At 45.7% G+C, this 22,305-nt stretch overlaps 1 protein-coding gene across 4 annotated transcripts in view; it reads right to left on the bottom strand.

Moving 5' to 3' along the window:
- Nucleotides 1-22,305, bottom strand: part of MYO18B (myosin XVIIIB) — a 301,196-nt gene that overhangs the window by 73,918 nt on the left and 204,973 nt on the right. For all 4 annotated transcript variants that reach the window (XM_053588976.1, XM_053588977.1, XM_053588978.1 and 1 more), the window contains 5 exons: nucleotides 19,404-19,517; nucleotides 16,796-16,912; nucleotides 14,430-14,513; nucleotides 13,336-13,473; nucleotides 10,429-10,614 (listed from right to left, as the gene is read on the bottom strand). In XM_053588976.1, coding sequence (XP_053444951.1) covers nucleotides 10,429-10,614; nucleotides 13,336-13,473; nucleotides 14,430-14,513; nucleotides 16,796-16,912; nucleotides 19,404-19,517 — 639 coding nt within the window. The remainder of the gene's footprint in view (nucleotides 1-10,428; nucleotides 10,615-13,335; nucleotides 13,474-14,429; nucleotides 14,514-16,795; nucleotides 16,913-19,403; nucleotides 19,518-22,305) is intronic.

Raw genomic sequence — 22,305 nt, 5'->3', positions numbered from 1 at the left:
AACTATGCTTCCTCCACTCACCATCCACGTGGTTAGGATGGAGCTTACTCTACACCTGGATCCAGACCTGGGCATTTGTCCCAGAACTGTCCAGAGATGGCACCCTTCAGGCATCAGTGTTTGGTTTAAGGTTAGGAAGACTCCACTTCTGGATGTCTGAGTCATTGGGTACAAGAGGCCTTCCTCTTACTGAAGTTGATACACTGGTTGGTTGTCAGCCTACTCCATTGCCACTAGGAAGGGAAAGCCTCCTTGAGAGTAGCAACCAACTCCTAGGAGATGGGAACAGAGAATTCCATCTAGTGGTGTGCTGGCTCTGGGGGTGGTGGAGGGAAGCCCTCATCTGTAGCATTGGTCGGTTTCCACCGTATCAATGTCCTCAGTGGTTAACGTCAAGCTCCCAAGGTGACTGAGCATAGAATTGGGAAGACACAGGCCCAGTCAATACTGGGAAACTGATACAGGTTGACCGCAGCACACTGGGTTCAGCCAGTTGGCATCTTTGCCATTATTTGAGCCCCCAGATTCTACTGGGGCTGAAACCAGAGGACATATGGCTTTGCATTATGTGAACCAATAAATTCCCTTCTGCTTAAGCCAGTGGTTCTCAATCTTCCTAATGCCGCAATGTATTTTCATTGTTACAAAGGGGTTGCGACCCACAGGTTGAGAACCCCTGGAAGCCAACCTGAGTTTTGTTTCTACGCCTAACAACCAACAGACCTGTACTTAGAGAAGTTTACTCATCTCTTCCCACTAAATACACATCAAGCTCTAACCCTGTCAATTCTCCCAATAAAATCATTTTGCTTTCCCACTGCTTGGTCTATCCTTAAGTTTTGAGATCTCCTCCATGGTTTAAGCTCATCACCCCATAACACTCCCTCAAAAAGAAGGAATTATTCTTAAAACCAAATTATGGCCTGGAAGGGAATTCAAAATATTATCCAATTTGGGGGCTCCCTGGAGTTCCCTGGGACCACTATCTGCTAAAGATGTTGACCTGTAATAATGATCGTACTTTTAGCTGTGAAGATGAACCTTCCTAAGCTTCCCTTGACGTGCAATTAAATGAAACATAATCTCATCTAAACAATGTGAATTGGATTTATTTGAATAACTTAATGTACACCTGCTGTATTCAATCAATAGCTCCCCTATTTCTTGTTAAAGTAATTAACTCTGAGTAGTTAAGTTACTCTAATTTCTAGCAAGTCTGAAGTGACGAAAGTTCAATTGATGAAGTCTCAGGGGACAAGATCAGTATTTGCTCCTCTGTTTGCCGTCTGGAGACTTGGCACATTATTTGTAATTGGTATTAGCAAGTTTAAATTCAGATTAATTGCTAGTAAGCCTGTTTTCAATGTGAAAACAAATCCGTAAGTTGGGGAGTAATAGACTCAATTATTCCTAGGTAGATTTTAGGTAATAGATTTTATTATCAAGATATCTCATCTCAGAGGCAGATGCAAGAAAAAAAAACCCTCATTTTATTAGATGGTAACACTGCTTGAATTGAGACAAGCACATTCACCATGTGAGATAAAGACAGCTTGGTAGAATTCACGTTCAGAGTCATGATGCCACTTAAGTTCCTTTTAAGACCGAGGTTCCTTTGTACAAAAACCTTTGTGGGGAGCAAACAGCAAACCCTGGTGCCTGGGAGGAGGGCAGGGATAGAAATGTCTACAGTTTCTTCTGGCAGCTCTCTGAACATGTTGGGAGACCTCTAAGAGTGGGCATTAAAGGCAGTCTGTGAATGCAGAGTTTATAAACGTGTTGGGCCATTTTGGATCATGCTGAGATAACGGGGCAGTAATTAGGAGAGCTATCTCCCTGTCAGGAGAGCCATAAAACGTGTTATTTACACCCAGCTCATGGCCACAAATGCCCTCCATATGGAATGCCTTTTTAAATACTTCAGTTCCCAGCCAAAATAATTCATCTTTATGCTCTCAAGTTCACAGTCACTTATGGGAGGAAAACACCAAGGGCTTTTGAAAAATGAACCCCTTAACCGTGAGTTAGTGAATACCGTATGACAAGCAATGAGAGGGGGCTGTAGTCTGACCTTAGGAAACATGAGTCTATGGGTGACAAAAAGAAATGAAAATTAAATACAAAACAAACAAACAGAACCTGGCTTTGGGCTTCCCAAGGCTCTTACCTGCTGTAGCCAGAAAACAAGTGAGAAAGCGGCATGATAGAGCCAATGTGCCCTCAGGGACAGTTATGTGGCAGGCGGGTCTAGAAGCATGGCATGGATTACTTGCTCTAATCTTTTAGGGTAGATGCGACTATACCCATTTCACACATGAGGTAAAAGAACTTGCTCAAGAGAACAGAGTTCTGAGGGTGAAGTACCATCAGAAGGGCTGACAACCCAAGGGACTATAGCAATCTGGTCCACCCAGATTTGTGGTCAACGTAAGGAACTAGGCCACGTGGTACACGTCCAGTCTATAAAAATGATGTCAACTTAAGGAGGTGGTCAATGTAGGGAGAGGGTCAACTATGGAGAATCTACGTAATTTTGGTTAAAAAAAGACAGTCAATGCATGATGAGATATGATTAAGAGCCTTCTGACTCCAAACTTTCTCTCCTTCCATTCCACCATCCAGGACATGGGAACCCATCCCAAGGAGACTCCAGGGCAAGTGGTGTATTGGAAGCAGCTCATCCCAGCTGGCAAGAGCCGATTGTTAATTTTTCCAGAATTTTGAAAGCTGGTTGTCAAACACAGCTACTATTAAAGAATAAATGATATAAGATTATAATTAAATAATTATTTTTTAAAAAAGGTAATGCATATTTATAATAATTCCTAATTATTTTGCTAACATTTCACATATTGACGCTTTACGACATTATTTGTGTCTATCATTATCTGTGTGGTGGAAATGATATATAATGGTGTGCTACTGTGCACTGCTTCCCAACTCTGCCTTCCAGACGGTGTGTAGTTTAGTTTGAAATCAGCCCTGGTGGGAAGATTTACACCACAGAAATTGGCAACACTGCAAACTAGGAATTCACCTATACTGGAAAGTGGTTAGTAAAGGCTAACCAGCACACCACCATCCCAATCTTTTCTCCTGGTGTAGTGGAGACTCTCAGATCCAAATTCACCTCTTAATCACTTCAATGAGAATACTGACTGATACAGAGGGGGCCAAGAATTCCCCTCAGTTATCCCCTCATCTGCTTTGGGCCTCACATTCTTTTCATTTTTCCCCCCGAAGGTGAAAAATATATCCCAAAGTAACACCAAATAAATAATTCATGGGCCATATATAATTGATGCTAGATTTAACAGAAGTAGAACCATAAGTGGTTGTCTATTAACTATTTATGACCTTGCCCAGGCAGCTGACAAGCCAGTCTCGGTGAGGAGATCACACCCATGCTCCTATGTTTTATTTAAACATTATTAAAAGTACACAGTCTGTAGCAAGGCTTTCAATTCCACTCAGAATTAGATTCCACCTGGCAGTCGCCTTGGGGTCTTGAAAAGGTTACGATTGGATTTTGCTGGAACGGCTACTGTGTTTTTCCTGGGAGTGTAGGGAATTGCGTTCCCTCCTCACAGTCTGATTTTATCCCTTCCTGGTGGGCTTCTGTCTCCAGTTGCCCTGTGACCTTGGGCACATCACTTCACCTCTCTCTGAATCTTAGTTTAATCATCTGTAAAATGGAGCATTATCATAGATGTTACCTTAAGAGTGATTGCGAAGGTTAGATTAGACCAACAGTTGTTAACAGGGTGATTTTGCCCCATTGGTGACATTTGTTAATGTCTGGAGACATTTTTGATAGTGATAATTGGATGCTATTTGCATCTAATAAGTGGGGGCCAGAGATGATGCTAACTACCCCACCAGACACAGGACACATCTGGGAATTATTCATCCAAGGTGCCAGCAATGCCACGGGTGAGAAACTCTACTTTACTAACTCAAAAGCAATATTAATTTGTATGATTAATTTTTTTTTTTTTTGAAACAGAGTCTCACTTTGTCACCCTAGGTAGAGTGCTGTGGCATCATAACTCATAGCAACCTCAAACTCCTGAGCTCAAGCAATCTTCTTGCATCAGCCTCCCAAGTGACTGCGACTATAGGCACCTGATACAATGCCTGGATATTTTTTAGAGCCAGGGTCCTGCTCTTGCTCAGGCTGGTCTTCAACTCCTGAGCTCAGGTAATCCACCCACCTTGGCCTTCCAGAGTCCTAGGATTACAGGTGTGCACCACCGAGCCTGGTTTGTATGATAAATTAAAAAAAAAAGTACTTGCATGAGTAAATACTGTGTATCTAAAGCCCATCTAAAGTAAGAAATGGGCTTTGAGTAGGTCAGACTCAGGTTCACATTCTGACTTAGTCAGTTTTATGGAATGTGACTTTGGGGTAACCATCTCTCTGGTGCTTAGTTTAGTATCTTGATCAGTAAGATATGGATATGGATAATTATCTCAAAGGGTGAGGCTGAAATGAGAGGACTCATGTAAAGTACTTAGGCCAGGGCCCAGTATGCAATATGTAGTAAGCAAATTCTAGCTCTTACAACATCACCATCATCCACCATCATGGGCGTTGTGTGGGACCCAGAAGTGGAGGTGGCAGACTTCTGACAAAGTTTAAGTTGAGGGAGAAGGACGGAATTAAAGAAGGAGTACGAAAAAGAAAGACAAAAAAACCCATATGCCATCTGTTAAGTGCCTGTTGTGCCACTATTTGGCACTTGTACATGTAATCCTCATTGAATCCTCCTAGTCACCTTATAAAACAGGCTGCTTTACATTCTCTTGTTTACAGATGAATAAACCAAGGTTCTACAATGTTAACTTACCTGTCTAAGGTGCTCAAGTCCAGTGAGCAGATTCAAGTCCAGTGCTCTTTTGACCATCCAAACTCTATCCATGTAGAAACTTAGAATGTGACCTTATTCAGATATAAGGTCTTTGTAGGAATAATTAGTTAACATGAGGTCATCCTAGATTAGGGTGGGCCCTACATCCAATGACTGGTGCCCTTACAAAAGAGGAGAGAGAGAGAGACAAGAACAAAAAGAGAAGAGGATAAGGCCATATGAAGACTGAGGAAGAGATTAGAGTAATGTAGCCACAGCCAAGGAATGCCTGGACTCCCAGAAGCTGAGAGAGGAAGGAAGGGTCATCCTCTAGCTCTACAGCCTTCAGAAGGAGTGTGGCCCTGCCAACACCTTGATGTCAGGCTTCTGGCCTCTAACACTGTTGTTTAAAGACATCTGGTTTTGCCACTTTGAGACATTGCCTAACTCCAGTAAGATTGGTCCACATCACAAAGTCCCCAAACTGGAGATGTTGGCATGGATGATACTAATACAGCCTTTATGGAAAGAAGTATGGAGAATCCTCAAAGAACTAAAAGTAGACCTTTTATTTGATCCCACAATCTCATTACTAGGTATCTACCCACAAGGAAAAAAAAAATCATTTTACCACAAAGACATGTGCACCAGAATGCTGACTGCAGCTCAATTCATAATTGCCAAGTCATGGAAGCAACTCAAAATGCCCATCAACCGATGAATGGATTAACAAACTGTGCTGTATGTATACCATGGAATATTATTCAGCCATAAAAAAGATAGAGACGTCGCATCTTTTATGTTTACCTGGATGGAATTGGAACACACTTTTCTTCTTAGTAAAGTATCTCAAGAATGTGGCCAGGGGGGAGTATCCAATGTACTCAATACTATTACGAAATCAATATATAAACACCACCCATATGAATGATAAAACATACAGTCTAGCAAGGAGGAGTGGTGAGAAGGGAGAGGATGGAGGAGGGAAATTGGTGGGAGGAGAGAGGGCACTTAATGTGCACAATGTGAGGGTATTCAGCAACCTTCTCCCCCCCGACCCCAGGCGGGGTCTCTCCTCTAGCTTGCACTTTACCTTGGGAGTGATAGTAATATAACCTAAAAATTTGTTTCTTCATATTAATTTGAAAAAAAAATATTTAAGGAAAAAAAGACATCTGGTTTTGGATAATTTGCATCCCTGGGAGACTAACACACACCAAGAGGGAGTTAGGTCATTGCTACTTCTAGCTTGGGTCACTGGTAGATACACCAAGAGGAAGCAGAAGCAAGTTTTCCAAGACCTGGGAAACTTGGGAAAAGGACACTTGCTCAGAAAAAAGTTGAAAGCAGAAAGTCAGGCCAAGATGAGGAAGGGTGAAACCGATTAGGTGCAGCCTCCTAATCAGGCATGTCTGGCTGAAAGCAAGCAGACAGCAGGCCTCCCTCTCACCATCAGCACATCCAACCTTCCTAGACACCCTGTCCTGGGGCCAAGGTGGTTTCCCCGGGCGCTGTAGCTACTGAAAAACAACAGAATATAAATCTGTGAATGAGCTGTCTCATCGCTCCAATGACAAAGGGACTTGAATGATTTAGAGCCAGAATATTCTTTTCTCCATAATGGCTCCTGGAGTCTTCAGGAATAGTACATTTACTAAAATTAATGGCAAAACCTCATTTTTCTTTTTCTCTGGAGAAAAGTTCCATCGGCAGGGTAATTGATTCTGATCTGGATGTGCCGGTGAGTCAGCTGGGGGTATAAATCATTCACATGCAACAACTCACAACCCTTTAAACCAGCACCAACAGTGACAAATGGTACAGACTGGGGACAGGCAGAAAGGAATTCAGACAGGAGATCCATCAGCATCCTTCTTGCTTCTCACTTGGGCCCTGGATCCTTTTTTTGGTCTCCCACAGCAAAAAGGAGTTTTTTGTCTTTTGTTTGGGGTTGAAAGAGCAGTGGGGGGTTCAGGTGATAGCTTCAGTATGGAATGTGCCAGAATGCTGATCTCAGCTCTGCCATCCCTGAACCTGCAGCCCTAGGCAATCTCACACCCCTGCCCTCCACATTCTCCACCTGCTGGGGTTGCTGTTAAGTGTTAAAGAAGACAGCATCTTTGTAGACAAAGAGCCTGAACATAAAACAATGGAATAAACATTTGTTGAAGGAATGAATGAATGTATGAATGAATGTTTGGAATGTGGAGTTAGAAATTCATTCTATCTCTTTCCCAGAGAGTTTTTAATTTTTAAAATGTAAGATAAAGAAGGAAACGTCCCACCCTAAGAAATGAATGTATAGTGGTGAACAGTGGGCATGGGAGAGAGATTTGGTGGTTTTCTAAGAAAAGCTCACATCACAGGGCATGATCTCTTGTTTTGCCTAAGAAAGCTCTGAGCTCTTATTAAGGAGGAAATGCTATACCTGTATGAAATGCACTAGCCCTGGCCTTAGCTATATTTTCTCAGGCAGCTATATATTTCCACACATGAGCTCTGTAAGGTCAAGGGCATGTCTTATTCCAAACCAAGTCCCAAGCACCAGCCTAGGGCTTGGTCTATAGTAAAAATTACAGCTACAAACTGCATGAGCTGTATGGCTTCTTTGCAGGGTGTGGTGCAGTTTAGGGGAAAAAATGACAGAGAATCTGCCCCTGTCCTATAGAAATGAGATGGGGGAATGCAAATTGGTGACTTGGATGGGGACAGGTAGGATGATGATCTGTGGCGAGAAGCCTGGGAATGTACCAGGATGCCACCTCAATAGGAGGGGCCTCAGAAACAAGCCCCAACTTGAAATGACAGTGAACGCTTAACTCTTCCACTAAATATCTGTCCACATTGTCAGTGTCAACACAATAGGGGCCCAAGGATTCCTCGTCCCTTCTTACCAGTTCCTGTGCCTGTGCCATGTCCCTGGTTGGTTTAAGTAGATATGTGTCAAATGAATAAATGAGTGGTACAAGAAAGTGTATGACATCCTCTCTTCTTTTAGTGGAAATTTCCCAGGGCCCAAAGGCAAGGGACATACTTGAGGACAAACAGGTTGGTAAGTTTTGGGGACATCTACTACTAGGAAGAGGCTACTAGCCTGACATCCTTGTGGAGCTTTGCTCTCCCACAGAATCACTGAGGAAACAATAGGGCATGTTGGACGACTTCAGAACACCAGCCAAGGAAGAGCAACGCCATCCTCTTTTATAGTAGGTTGAAGGGTGGCCTCCTAAAAGATTTGTCTACCTTGAATCTGTGAATGTGGTCTTATTTGGAAAAAGGGTCTTTGTAGATATGATTAATGTAAGGATCTCGAGATGGGATCAACTTGAATTTAGGGTGAGTCACAAATGTCATTTTAGTTGCCCTTATAAGAAGTAGATAGTGGAACATTTGAGACATGCCTTCACAGAGCATAAGGCCCTGTGGAAATGGAGGCAGTGATTGGAGTGATGCAGCTATGAGCCAGGGACTGCCCAGAGCCATTGGAAGCTGGAGGAGGCAACAGATTCTTCTCCCCTAGAGCTTTCAGAGGAAGCATGGCCTTACCGACACCTTGGTTTCAGACTTCTGACTTCCAGAATTATGAGAGGATACATGTCTTTTGTTTTAAGCCACATTGTTCGAGGTAATATGTTACAGCAATTGTTCAAAACTAACACTTCTACGTACTCGGCAATAAAGAGAAAGTTTAGCCTTGATAAACTTATCCAGAATCTTGCAATCAGAAATCAGAGAAAGATGCACATCTAATGTCAGCATACAGGCAAGCTTTGTGTTTTATGGTTTTGTGTTATTTTTAATTTTTGTTCATAGATGGGGGATACACTACAATCTTTTCAGTATTTAGGGGGCCTTTAAGGACCTGAATAGGTAGTATAAAAAGAGGGAAGAGGAAGAGGAAGGAGCAGAGAGAGGGGAGAACAAAGCTAGAGAAAAAGAAAGCAAAGGAGAAAAGAAGAAAATCACTATTTGATCTGATTAGAATGCCTGAGTGTCTGGCCAATTAAAGAAGACATCAGAAGAGAAAGGCTGGGAATGTTTTCTCCTCCCAACCAGATCTTGCAGGGGTGGAGGAGGGGACCTGGCTACATGAGAAGCAGGGCTGGTTAGCGAGGAAGTTCTCCTGTCAACTGAGAACAGTGCATTTCTCTCTTGCAGTGCCATGAGGGGTGGGGGGACTGCCAGTCAGGGTACCTGGACTCTGTCTGGGAACCTCTGTGTCTCTGTGGTGCCTCACCTCCCCCTGCACAGAGGAGTCAGGCAGCTGGCTTGTCAAGGGCAAAGCTGACGGGGATGACACTGGCTGTGGGAGACAGTGGCCTGAGAAATATATTTGCTGTGGGAGGACAAGTTGGTGAGACCTGTCACAACACCAGAATGGACAGGGCGGAAAGGAGAAAATGATTATAATTTAGAGCCAAGCCTTGGCATGTTGTGGGCTTTCTCTGGAAAGGCTGCGTGGTGGTAGGCAAAGGACCAAGTGCCCCCCAGGTCACAGAATCAGAAGTCTGGAGCCTTGGGGATGTCTGGCCCCATGGTAAAAAGACAGAGCAGGCACGCTCAGATGCTCTGTGACTCCTGCAGGAAACTGCTCATAGAACAAGACATTGAATGATGACAAAACCTTTCCATTAGACAGAAAACAAATTTAAAACTGTTTCTTGGACCACACTAGAGGCAAGGTATAGATTAGTGATTCAAAGCAGATACTCCACTGTTGGGAAGCCCTGGGTTCGAATTTTTACTCATATGTGACGTTGGGCAAGTGTCCATACCCCTCTGAGCCTCAGTATGGCAGGTTGACGTCCTTGTGCCTCAGTTTCCCCATCAGTATAATGGACAATCAGAATAGCACCTATCTCCCAGTTCTAATACGAAGATATTTAAATGAGAAATGTTTCATTCAGAACCTGGCACACAGCAAGTGCTTCAAACCCTGTGGCTGGTATTACTGTTTTTACCTTTCTGTTGTTGTTATTAATAGCCCATAAATAGCTCTATATTTACTAGATGTGACTTTACACTAGTTATCCCCCCCCCACCCCCTTAATCATAGCTGTGTACATTAATGCAATCACGGGGCACCGTACACTGGTTTTATTATCCCCCGTCTTTAAAGGCTCAGTTTCCTCATCTGCAAAATGGTGAGAAGTCTGACTTTTCGGGGTAGTGAGGGTTACATGATATTATGAATGCTAAAACTCAATGAAAGACAGCTAATACATGTTTGTTCCCAGCTCTTTGCATGAGGCTGCTCTGCGTTGGAACTGAACGTGGGAAGCAGGAAACGAAAAGTCTGGTGTCTGAGATCTAAGCAGGCTCAGCGGTTACATCGGCAGTAAGCCGCGAATGCCATTGGCCCAGTTTGGCTCCGCCCCCAGGGCTTGCAGCCAATGATGGTGCAGTCTCTCAGCCCATCCTATTTCTGGTTTTCTGGTTTCCACTTGCTTTTTACACACCCCAAAGGCCCAGGAGACAAGCCCATAAGGCTCTCATTACAAAGCCTTCCTAAATACTAGAAAGGAGGGCCATCCCAAACCCTCAATTGCACCAGAGCCCCCATGGGGGCAGGACTCACCATCTCCATGCACCGCCTGCTGGCCTCCTCCTCCCTTTGCGCCAGCTCTTCCATATCCGCCTTCAGCTCCTCCACGCGCCGCTGGTAATACTGGCTGTTCTCCCTTTGCTGGGACTCAGATGCCGCTGCCTGCGACAGCTCCTCACCCATCTTGATCAGGCTGTCCCTAAGCCGGATTACCAGGACCTGGGAGGGGCAGAAAACAAACGACCCCTTTGTAATTAGAGGCCAAGGGCATGAAGCAGGAGGCCTCAGGGAGATACATCCTTTGCTGAGCCTCTTGCCGGTTTCATAAAGTCACTGGGATAAGAATCCTGATGTCTGCTACAAAAGGAGAAGGAGGAATTTAGTTTTGAAATGTGTTAAATGATAACTGCTGTTCTGAGAGACAGTGTAGCATATTGATGATGCTCTAGGTTCAGATTACACCTCTGCCTCTCCCTGGCTGTGTGACCTTGGGCAGGTTATGGAACCTCTCTGAGAGACAGAGATGATGTTAATACCTGCATGCGCAAAATGCTATCAGGATCTACTGCATTGCTATGCTGGAGGCTTAGCTCAGTGCCTGGCACATAGAATGTGCTGGATAAGGGTTGGGAATTATTAATATTTATAGCAGCCTCTATCCCCTATTCATCTCAAGGTTTGCAGTGGGGAGGGAGTGTTGCAGTGCACAGATAAATATGCTGGGAGCAAAACTCCTTCCCCAACATGGGCTTCAGTTTCCCAATTTATAAAATGAGAGTTTTTGATCCCATAATCTCTCATGAGCCTCAGCCCTAATACTTTATGACATTTTTTCCTTTTCTGGGGAGTTAAAAGTGGGAGGGTCCAGGAGGACACAATGAAACAATAGACAGAAAAGAGCTTTGGGCATCAGGAGTGCTACAGAAAACAAACCCAAGGGCCCATCTGCAGAATTCATCAGTTGCCCAACAAGCCTGGAACCAATCGATCCTGATGGGCAAATACTCTAGTGTTGACACAAGACGGAGCCCACATGAATATTTCAGGTCCTTGCTGAGCCCCTTTTCTGCAGCCACAGACAGGAGGAAAAATAGACTCCAGATTAGACATTGAATAATAGCTTAAAAGGAAAACTTGATTATTCACTTCTTCTTTGCCTTTCAAATGAAGTTCAGCAACAATTTCAAGGAGCAGCCGGGGTGGTGGGAGGTGTACAAAGAGGAAGAGTCGTCCTCAAACCATGTCCTCGAGGTACCCCTTCTCTCAACTGCAAGGACTCAGGATTCTACTAAATTTGGATAATAGTGGCAGAAGAGAACAAACTTGGATAGAATTTTTCATTTTAAAGTTTTTCTGCCATAATTTTCTTTTCTTCTCTGCTATCATTTGACTATGTTAGAATCAAGTAGAAATTGGCAGGTGATATAGCCTAACAATGATTTGAAACATTGTAGATCTCGAGTTTCCTGGAACTCTGCAGAGGCAATCATGCCTTGAGGGGTCCCTTGGGCAATCCTGAAAACCACTGAAGGTCAAGGCAAAGAATTTCTCTCTGTTCTTCATCCAGAGCAGCCTTATTGGAGACCAAATGCCCTTGGGGGATTAGGAGAAAACGTCTCAGAATGTGGAAGCAGCTTCCCATTGTCCAGATGTACTGTTTGTCACTCAACTGTGGTGAAGCATGCTGCCTACAGAGAAATTGGAACTTGTAACCAGGATGGAGGGAAGGTCAGGTGTGGTGTCAATACGCCTTAGTCTTGACACTACTTGCCTTTATCTTGAGCAAGTCACCAGACCTCTCTGAGGTCATCTTCTCATTCATTAGATGAGTTCTATCCCACCTGTTTCACTGGGATGTATTAAACACCAAGTGGAGCATCTGATCTAAATGGATTTGGGCAATAGTGATGTCTTCTGTAGAAGTTCCATTTCATTAACCTATAGAGCTGAAGAAGTAAACACCTGTGCTCCTGGCTCTAGGGTGATACAAATACAATCACTGAACCCCAGCCCAGGCCATCCAAGGTCCAGCATTAATGCTCCATCCTCCTGAAAGCCTCCCAGCCTTGACAGGATGTCTGTCCTCCAAACCTCACAGGCTTCTCTCCAAATCATGGACATTCACATACAAATCTTAACCCCCATCTCTTACAAGGGTCTATGCTTCTGAAAAGCAGATCTGTGTGACATAGCTGTCTCCATGCACCTAAAGCAAGGCTTAGCACACACTAGGTGAAAAATAAACTTCTGTTCAAAATGAGTGTTGGGGGAAGGCACAGAGTCTCACGCCTGTAATCCTAGCACTCAGGGAAGGCCGGTGAATTGCTTGAGCTCAGGAGTTCAAAAACAGCCTGAACACGAGCGACACCCTGTCTCTACTAAAAATAGAAAAAACTAGCCAGGTGTTGTGATGGGTGCCTGCATGTCCCAGCTACTCAGGAGGCTGAGGCAAGAGGATCACTTGAGCCCAAGAGTTTGAAGTTGCTGTGAGGTCTGACACCACAACACTCTACCCAAGGTAACAAGAGTTAGACTCTGTCTCAAAAAAAAAAAAAAAGAAAAGAAAAGAAAAGAAAAAACAAAATGAGTGTTGGGCACATAAATAGTTGAAGATTAGAGGAATCAGATCAATGCATAAAAGAGGGCCAAGAAGGCAGAATGGTGGAGGTCTGAAGGAAAAAGAAATAGAGGAAGAGAAAAAAGTGAAGGGAGAAGGAAAAATGACACATGGAAGGGGGATGGATGGATGCAGACAGAGATAAATGGAGACGGATAGGTGGTTTGTGGGAAGCTGTGATGGTATAGAGGGTGAGGGAGGTGGTGAGTTTCATACATCCAGGTAAAAACATGTGAGCAGACAAACGGGTGCTGGGAGGACAGAGTTCACACAACAGCTCTCACTGCTCTAGGCCTGAGCGGTGCTTCCGTGTCACTAAGTACCTCGAATCTCTTAATCTGCACTTTCTGGAACTCCGTCCTGTTCTCCAGGTCACAGATGATCGCCTCCTGCCTGCTGACGATGGCTCGATCCACAGTGGACTGCTCCAGATATTCAATGCGCATCTGAGCCACCTGTAGCTGGAGGCACACAGAGAGCTCCATTGGCCACCTGTTGGCCCTGAATCCCAGGACAGAGATGCATGCAGGGTGGGGGTGAGGGTGCTCATTCACACAGCCTCCTGCTCTGCTCAGGTGCCACACATCAAATGGCTGCACAAGCAAGAACTTCCAGGTCTCAACCTGAGGACCCTCATTGGACCCTCACACCCGACCTTGCTTCTGCATCTCTAGTACTCCAAGCTGATAATCGGTGCTTTCCTTCCCTCCTTCCATGCTACAAAAAGGCAGCAAAGCTAGTTCATGAGCAACCACCTGCAGCATCAAAAAATGTAGGCAAGGGGGTGGGTTTGTTTCCAGCTGAATGAGCCTAGGCAAGCCAGTTGTCTTCCTTGAGCCTCACTTTCTACCTTTTCCTTGTGAGGATTAAAGGAGATGAGTGCCTGGCATGGAGTGAGCACCCAGCAAATGGCCACTGCTATTATTTTTGTTGTGCTGTTGTCACTCAGGGCCCATGGACATTTGCTTGAGATCCTGTCTCTCTAACGGTCACTTCAGGCAGGCATGTATAACAGATTTAGAAGAGCTTTGAGAATTCCACAGATCATCATAAACCACTGGATATCGATGGAAAGCCAGGGATTTTTGGAGGGACCATGATCCTGTCTTACACAGGATCCTTGAAGCCATCGCTGGGGTAGGGGTGGGAGGAAACTCTACACTCGGTAGCTGCATTGCATGAACATGATTGGATGCAGAACAGATAAGAGGCAAGATTGGGCAATGAGTGAGTCTGTGTGTCCGTTCATCTGTCTACAGAGATTGTTTTCAATTCCTGGCACACAACTGGAGCTTAGTAAGTATGTGAATAAATGAATAGTGTACGAATGAATGACAGTATCCAGGAGCTGATATATAAAAGTCCGGAGGGAACCTTTCTCTTCCTCCCCCAGAACATGACGGCTTTGAGCACATACTTGTTCCTGAAGCTTGTGCTTCTCCTTCTTGGCTTCCTCCAGCTGCAGCTGCAGTTCCTGGATCTGCCCAATGTCAGCAGAAGACTGGAGAGATAAAAAAAAAAAAAAAAAAAAACATTCACTCTGAGACTGCAAGCTTTTCTGGGAAACCACCCCTGAAAATCCCTTCTTCCCCAACCTACAGATGTCTGTGTCTCTCAGAGCTTCTATGATAATAGCTGTTTCCCCAAAGTTACCTCTCACTGCCTCCCCAGCACCTTTCATCTCAGTGTTTTCGCTGAGTCACTCCATTATATAAGCCTATGGCTTTGGTCAACTGTCCAGCACTTTCTTACACACCCTTGAGAGCCCAGACAGACACAGGTTAGCCATGGTAGAACCTACTAGGACCAGGTTCCCAGAGAGGAGAACTATGCTGTTGTCAAGTACCTGAGATTCTAGACCTAGATACTGGCTGTGGTAAGCCAAGGACCTCTCTGCACCTCAATCACTTCACCTTTAAAATGAGACAATAGTCTCTGCTTAGCCCCTCTACATAGAGTTTGTTCAGAAATTAAATGCAGCAGTGGACGGTAAAAGCTTTGTGAATAAGTAGACTCAACCAACTGTGGAGATAATCTTGAGAGGGATTCTGGGTAGAAGGGCCTCCTCACTTTCTATTTTCAATGTCTTTATTGTTAAAATGATTGAAAATGGGCTTATGTGCATATAATGATTTTGTAATTGAACAACAGATACTCCATTTTGGACAAAAATAAGTGTGATTTACAAAATGCAGAAGATGGCGTAGGCTATTTTTGTGGTGGTGGTTCTAATGCTGATGATATAGTTGATTGTTTTTGTTGTTATTATTCTTTGTTTAGCAAAAATTCCATCAGATCAAATCTCTGTCTGATGCATTTGGGGCCTGCAAGGCATTTCACCCTGGATTTCCCCTGGGGAAACAATGCAAGGAAGATATTCATTATTTCTGGAGGGGGATGTTTTCCCCAGTTATGTAGATTCTGGGAATTATTCATCACACACCTCAGCTCTGCCCCAGGGCTCTGTTTTGCACATGATGCCATTATGCCTCCAATGTCTCCTGAGTCATTTAGCCTGCCCTTAAATCCTCTCCACTGTCATGTTGGAGTTGTCATCCTCCTGGACAGCTGCAGTGTTATTTATTCAACAGCTATTTACTGGGCACTTACTTCAGGCCAGTTGCTCTTGTTGGCTCTGGCAGAAGTGAGCCCTTCCATTGTGGAGCTGAGTCTGAGGCAGTGTGCTCCCTGGTCCTTTACAACTGCTCTTTCCCCTAAAAAAACTTGCCAGTGATTCCCTTTAACCTCTAAGACCTTGATCTGAGTGATCCTCTTTTCCCAGCCTTGCCGAGCTCATCACGTGCCATGTTCCCCTCACTGGTCTCCTTTCAGTCGCTCAATGCACCACCACAGGCCCTTTGCATGTGCTGTTCCCTCTTTCTGGAACACACTCCCCAACCCAACTGTTCCACTCCATTCTAATTGACCTTTGCTCCTTGTTCAGATCTCCATCCAAGTGGAAGCTCCTCAGGGAAGCCTTCCCTGACTCTCAACCTCAGTCAGGCTTTCCAGAACTTCCAGGCTTTTCCAAAATGAACTGTGTTCATTTTTCTTCTGGACTCTTGGATCAGTTTGCAAGTCACCCCTCTGTTCTGGCTGACTATGTGATAAAGGCTGGCCAGCCCACTAAACCATGAATTATAGGACAGCAGAAATGGGACGTCCTTTTCTCAGGTGGCGTTTCTCAGCAATGCCTAACACACAGCTAGTGCTAGGTGATTCATAACTAGATAGATAGATATAGGTAGAGATAGATAGATAGATGGCAGGATGCATGAACGGATAGGTGCATGGATAAATATATGGTGAAGTGGGTGGAAAGATGTATGTATGTATGGATGGATGGATGGATGGATGGATGTATGGATGGATGATGAATACATGAATGGATAGATGAATGAATGAATAGGATGGGTAAATGGAAGGATGACTGGGCAGGTGGACAGATGAGTGGGTCGGTGGGTGGATAAAAGAATGGATAAGGGAATGGGTAGATTGAGGAGCACATGGGTGATGGATGGGTAGGCAGATGGAGAGATAGACCTATGAATAAATCAAAATCTTTCTTGGTGGAGATGTCTCCCAGAGATGCACGCACCATCTCAAGGTGACATTCTCCTCCCTTAGGGCCACATGAAATTCACAATTCCAATCTATTTCTGTGCTATTCCTCTCCAAGATCCTAAGACCAATGAGTAGTCCAATGACATCTCCTTTGCAACATCCCCCACTCAATCTCTGTTCCCTGTGCTTGAACTTCATCCACCAAGGCTGGTTCATTACTTGTGCAATGAGGTCCTTGTGCTTCTGCATCAGCTCATTCAGGTCATCCTGGTCCTCATCAATGCGCTTCAGGAGGTCTGATTTCTCCAACTGCAGCCGGTACAGCTGCTCATCCACCTAGCAGAAGGCAGGCCCATGGTCAGGATAAGATAGGAGAGTGGGGGGGTGGGCAGCCAAGTGCCTGGCAAGGGGCAAAGGGAAGCTTTCCTGTGGGTGTTTAAGGCTGGCCATGGGTGCAAAGCATGGGTGAGTATAACACCTTGGTTGTGAGTGTGTGTGTACCGGGAGTGCATATGACTGTGAATGCTGGGTGTGTGCATAAATGGATTTTGACCTTTTGGCTACAATCAAGTGTGAATAGATTTATGTCTATGTAGGCCACCTGGGAATCGATGTATGCACATTTTAAATGTTCAAGGGAACATGTGTGTGTATGTATATACGTATATATGTATATATGTGTGTATACATATATTCTGTTCCCAGGTACCACTTTCCTCCAGCATTAAGTATCAGGTCTGGCATATAATAATAGCACATGCTCATTGGATGGATGTGTAAGTTTGGATGTCTCTCCCCTATGAGGTCACTGCCCGTATGTGTGTCTGCTCAGCCACATCTAAGTGCACGTGCGCATGTACACCGTGTGTGAGTGTGTCTGCTCATCCACATGTAAGTGCACGTGAGCATGTACACCATGTGTGAGTGTGTCTGCTCATCCACAGCTAAGTGCACGTGAGCATGTACACCGTGTGTGAGTGTGTCTGCTCATCCACATCTAAGTGCACGTGCACATGTACACGGTGAGTGAGTGTGTCTGCTCGGCCACATCTAAGTGCACGTGCGCATGTACACTGTGAGTGAGTGTGTCTGCTCGGCCACATCTAAGTGCCCGTGCACATGTACACCATGAGTGAGTGTGTCTGCTCGGCCACATCAAGTGCACGTGCGCATGTACACCGTGTGTGAGTGTGTCTGCTCGGCCACATCTAAGTGCACGTGCGCATGTACACCGTGTGTGAGTGTGTCTGCTCGGCCACATCTAAGTGCACGTGCGCAGGTACACCGTGAATGAGTGTGTCTGCTCGGCCACATCTAAGTGCACGTGTGCATGTACACCATGTGTGAGTGTGTCTGCTCATCCACATCTAAGTTCATGTGAGCATGTACACCGTGAGTGAGTGTGTCTGCTCGGCCACATCTAAGTGCACGTGCGCATGTACACCGTGTGTGAGTGTGTCTGCTCGGCCACATCTAAGTGCACGTGAGCATGTACACCGTATGTGTGTCTGCTCATCCACATCTAAGTGCATGTGCGCATGTACACCGTGAGTGAGTGTGTCTGCTCAGCCACATCTAAGTGCACATGCGCATGTACACCGTGTATGAATGTGTCTGCTCATCCACATCTAAGTGCACGTGAGCATGTACACCGTGAGTGAGTGTGTCTGCTCATCCACATCTAAATGCACGTGCGCATGTACACCGTGTGTGAGTGTGTCTGCTCGGCCACATCAAGTGCACGTGAGCATGTACGCTGTGAGTGAATGTGTCTGCTCATCCACATCTAAGTGCACGTGAGCATGTACACCGTGAGTGAGTGTGTCTGCTCATCCACATCTAAATGCACGTGCGCATGTACGCCGTGTGTGAGTGTGTCTGCTCGGCCACATCTAAGTGCACGTGAGCATGGACACCGTGAGTGTGTCTGCTCATCCACATGAAAGTGCATATGCACATGTATGTGTGTCTACGTGAACACTTCTAGAAACCTCCTCTTAATTGGTGCAAATAAATAAGGGACAGAAGGGCAAATAGGGATCTTAAGGCAGTATTTTCCCATAAAACTTTACCTAAACTTCAGGATTTTACACATTGAGGATAACTATCAGCCAACCCTTCATACCCAGACACGGGACTTAGAAACTCACAGCCAATTCCCACCCGAACAATAAATCCATAATGTATGTCCATTTGTTCCCACTTTCGGTGATGAGCATACAGTAGTTCTAGAATAAATGGATTTATCTTCTTACAGGAGTGAGCCTCAGTAAACCCATGAGAGATGCCCTGTCTGCACTTACAGGAATAAACTTGCAGTCGCCCAACAATAAGGACCCAGTTCTGTCTTATGGTGAGGAGCGCACAGGGTCACCACTATAGACAGCTGAGAACCACAGAGTGCTGAGCATGCTGTGGCCACACCTTAACAGCTGTATTCCTGCGTCTGAGGTTGAGCGAATAATAGGCTCATCATGGGATGCACCCTCACAATACTGAGCTCACATTAGGTCCACAACAGGTTTTCGTACTTACTGTTGTAGACAGTAGCACACTGTTGAGCCTCATATATGCCTTTATATCTTTAGAATGTCCATTACACAGTAAAATGCCTGTATACTCAGAGGGATAAGCACCCAGTAGGTCTATAAGTGCCCTGTCCCTCATTAACCCAGTAGGCCTACACTGGATGTTTGTACCTCCAAGGTGACATGTTTATAACAAGTGCCTCATCCCTCTCATAATGCTGAGCACACAGTAGGCCCACACCAGCTCCCAGAGGCCTGTGCTGGCCTGGGTCCCCACAGAGGCAGGAAGGGACAGGTACCAGGCTTTTGCTCCGGGTCATGCCCTCCAGCTCACTGTGCATGCTCTCCAGGTCCGCCGTGAGCACCTTCTGGGTCTTCAAGGCCTCCTCACACTTGGTTTCACTCTGCTCCAGCTGAACCCAGCCGGGAGGCGAGGCACAGAAGAGAAGATAATGAAGAGAGGGGGAGGGGAGGGGAGAAGAGAAAAGGGGCCTGGTGAGGCAACCTCCTTAAATGTCCTTCCCCTCCAGCCCACCCTAGCTCCTCTCCAGCAGCAGAATAATTTATAGGCAACCCTCTCGTCTTCACAGATATTCATCAACCCACACCTAGGGGGGAAGTGAATGCATTTGCACTTGAGGCAGCCAGGTTCTAAGCCCACTCAAAATGTAACTGGCACTGCCCCATGAAATAAGGCTAGGCCACCCCCACTGCAGCGCCAGAAGCTATTTCCCAGTCCCATTTGGCAAATCCTTCCTGCTGGCCACTCGGTGCCAAGCATGGGGAGTACAGGGAACAATCAAGTTGACCCCTGCTCTCCCAGAGGTGACATAAGGGGACAGGTACAACTCTCTGAAGAGTATAGGGAAGAGAGGGGCACTGGGACGGTGGGAACACAGCATGGGAATAAAGGAAGGCTTCCAGGAAGAGAGGTCTCAAAGGTCAGTAGGAACCTACCAAGGAGAAGTTTTTTTAATTGGGTTCAGGGGTAAACGGGTAAGTCCCTTGTAAGCCACTCATTATTATTATAATTATATTATTATTATTATTATTTTAGAGACAGGCTCTTGCTTTGTTGCCCAGGCTAGAGTACAGTGGGAGAGTCATAGCTTGCTGTAACCTCAAATTCCTAGGTTCAAACAATCCTCCTGCCTCAGCCCCCTAAGTATCTGGGACTGTAGCCACCACCATGCCCAGCTAGGTTTTTAATTGTAAAGAGGGAGTCTGGCTATGTTTGTCCAGTCTGGTCTTAAACTCCTAGCCTTAAACTATCCTCCCACCTCAGCCTTCCAAAGTGCTGGGACCATGGGTGTGAGCCACCATGCCCAGCCTGAAGCCCCTTTTAAGAAGTATGTGAGCAAAATACCCAGCATGTGAGCATTTTCCTGGGGTCACAGCTTTCCCTAGATTCTCGAAGGCTAAGATCCACTGACTTAAATAAAGCTTCTCTTTCTCACCCTTTTCTCTCTCATTGTTCTATCCTCCTGCACACAGTAGGCCTTCCATCATAGCAAGGTAGGGCCACCAAGATAGGTGGAATCGCCTATATATGGTAGCCCCAGAAGACAGACATGTGCCGTTAGAGAAAGCCATCTCCCTGCACAAATCTGAGTTCTGTGATTGGCGACTTCTCCTTGATTTCTGCACTCTAGAACCTCTGAATAGAAAAAAAAAACTTTTAGAAATCACCTAAGGAAAATACTCAGGGCTCAGAGAGGAACAGCCCATGACCTGTTAGACCCCCTTTTCAAGTCCCTGAGAACAATGTATTCCTGTTGTTGAGCTCAGCACAGGAGTCAGTGATACAGGACTTGGTGGCCTATTTCCCTCAGCAGCTGGGAGGGATAGAGACACACTAGGAAAAATGATGTGGAGCATGGGAGGGAAATGGCATTGTTAGAGCATCATCAACAGAGGGATGAGATGTCAGGCGCACACTTATGTCCCAGTAGGAGACTCCAGCACCTGTGGCATAGCTGAAAGGCGGGTGGAAGGGTTCCCCTACAGGAAAGCAAGGCAAATTTGAGCAGAAGTCAGAGGTAACTAAGGAGAAACTAAGACCTAAAAGATGCATAGGAGATGCCATGTGCAGATTTAGGAGGAAGCGTGCACTGGGGATAGCAGGAGCAGGAGCAAAGGCCCTGAGGCAGGGGCAGGAAAAGTGATGGAGAACTTGCTGAGAACAGTGTAAATATGTTCACACATTCCCTAGTGTGGCCAGACAGCTGCACAGAGAGAGGAGAGGAAGAGTCCGAAGGCTGAAGAGGTGGACAGGGGTCATTTTAGTGAGGCTTGTGATCTGGGCTATAAGGCTTAGACTTTATTTCAGTCTATCTGGAAGCCATTAATGGTTTCTAAGATAGTGAGTGGTGTGATCTCCTTCTGGTTATTGTGGGGAAGCGAGCTTTAGTGGGACAGGGTTAGAAATAGGGTGACCAGTGGAAGCTCTGATCCTCCAGGAAGGCAGTGGTGGAAAGGCTCCAACCAGGGTACAAAGGGTGGAAGTAAAGAGAGATGGAAGGATAGGAACAGTGGGGCATGCAAAGAACAACAGGTCTGGTCAGGGAGGGGCAGATGGGCCATCAAGGGAGATGATGTCACCTGGCTAATGGTGGAGATGGAAGGCCTCATGCAGGGCCCTGCTGCCAAGCTAAGGAGCTCGGCCTGGAGCCAGGAAGTAAGAGAAGGCCCTTGTAAGTACGGCAACAAGGCAGCGCGGAGCAGGATGACACAGTTCCCATCTCCTGAGCTCCTCCTTTAGCTCATTAGCATGGTCCCATGGGCCTCAGACCCACCAGGGAAAGGATGCTCTATGTTTATCCCCATTTTACGGATGGCCTACGGTGCAGGATCCAGAAATGCTCCTTTATTTCCCTTTTCTCCTTAGCAAAGGCAGGGAGAGGGATGACTTATCCCCAGGCAGAGATGAACACAGTCAACGGAGACAGCTGCTGGTCTTCTGAGCTCCTACTGAGCTGAAGATAGGATTATCTTGGCCCCGTGGCTTTGGCATTAACAACCCCAGCTGCTACTGTTGCTTGGGGACCATCTTTAGGCACTGTGCTTTCTCTGTTTTGCTTCATAAAACCCCACCACACCTCTAGGAGAAAGGCACCGGCATCAGGACCTGCGATAAACAAAAAGGGATGCCCAGAAGAGAAGCAACAGATCCACGGTGGCATAGCTGGTCAGTGGATAGCC

The sequence above is a fragment of the Nycticebus coucang genome, chromosome 4 (genome assembly GCF_027406575.1).
Source record: "Nycticebus coucang isolate mNycCou1 chromosome 4, mNycCou1.pri, whole genome shotgun sequence".
NCBI classification, from domain to species: Eukaryota; Metazoa; Chordata; class Mammalia; order Primates; family Lorisidae; genus Nycticebus; species Nycticebus coucang.
Note: the sequence above shows the minus strand (reverse complement) of the source record. Positions and strands in the feature narration are given on the sequence as shown.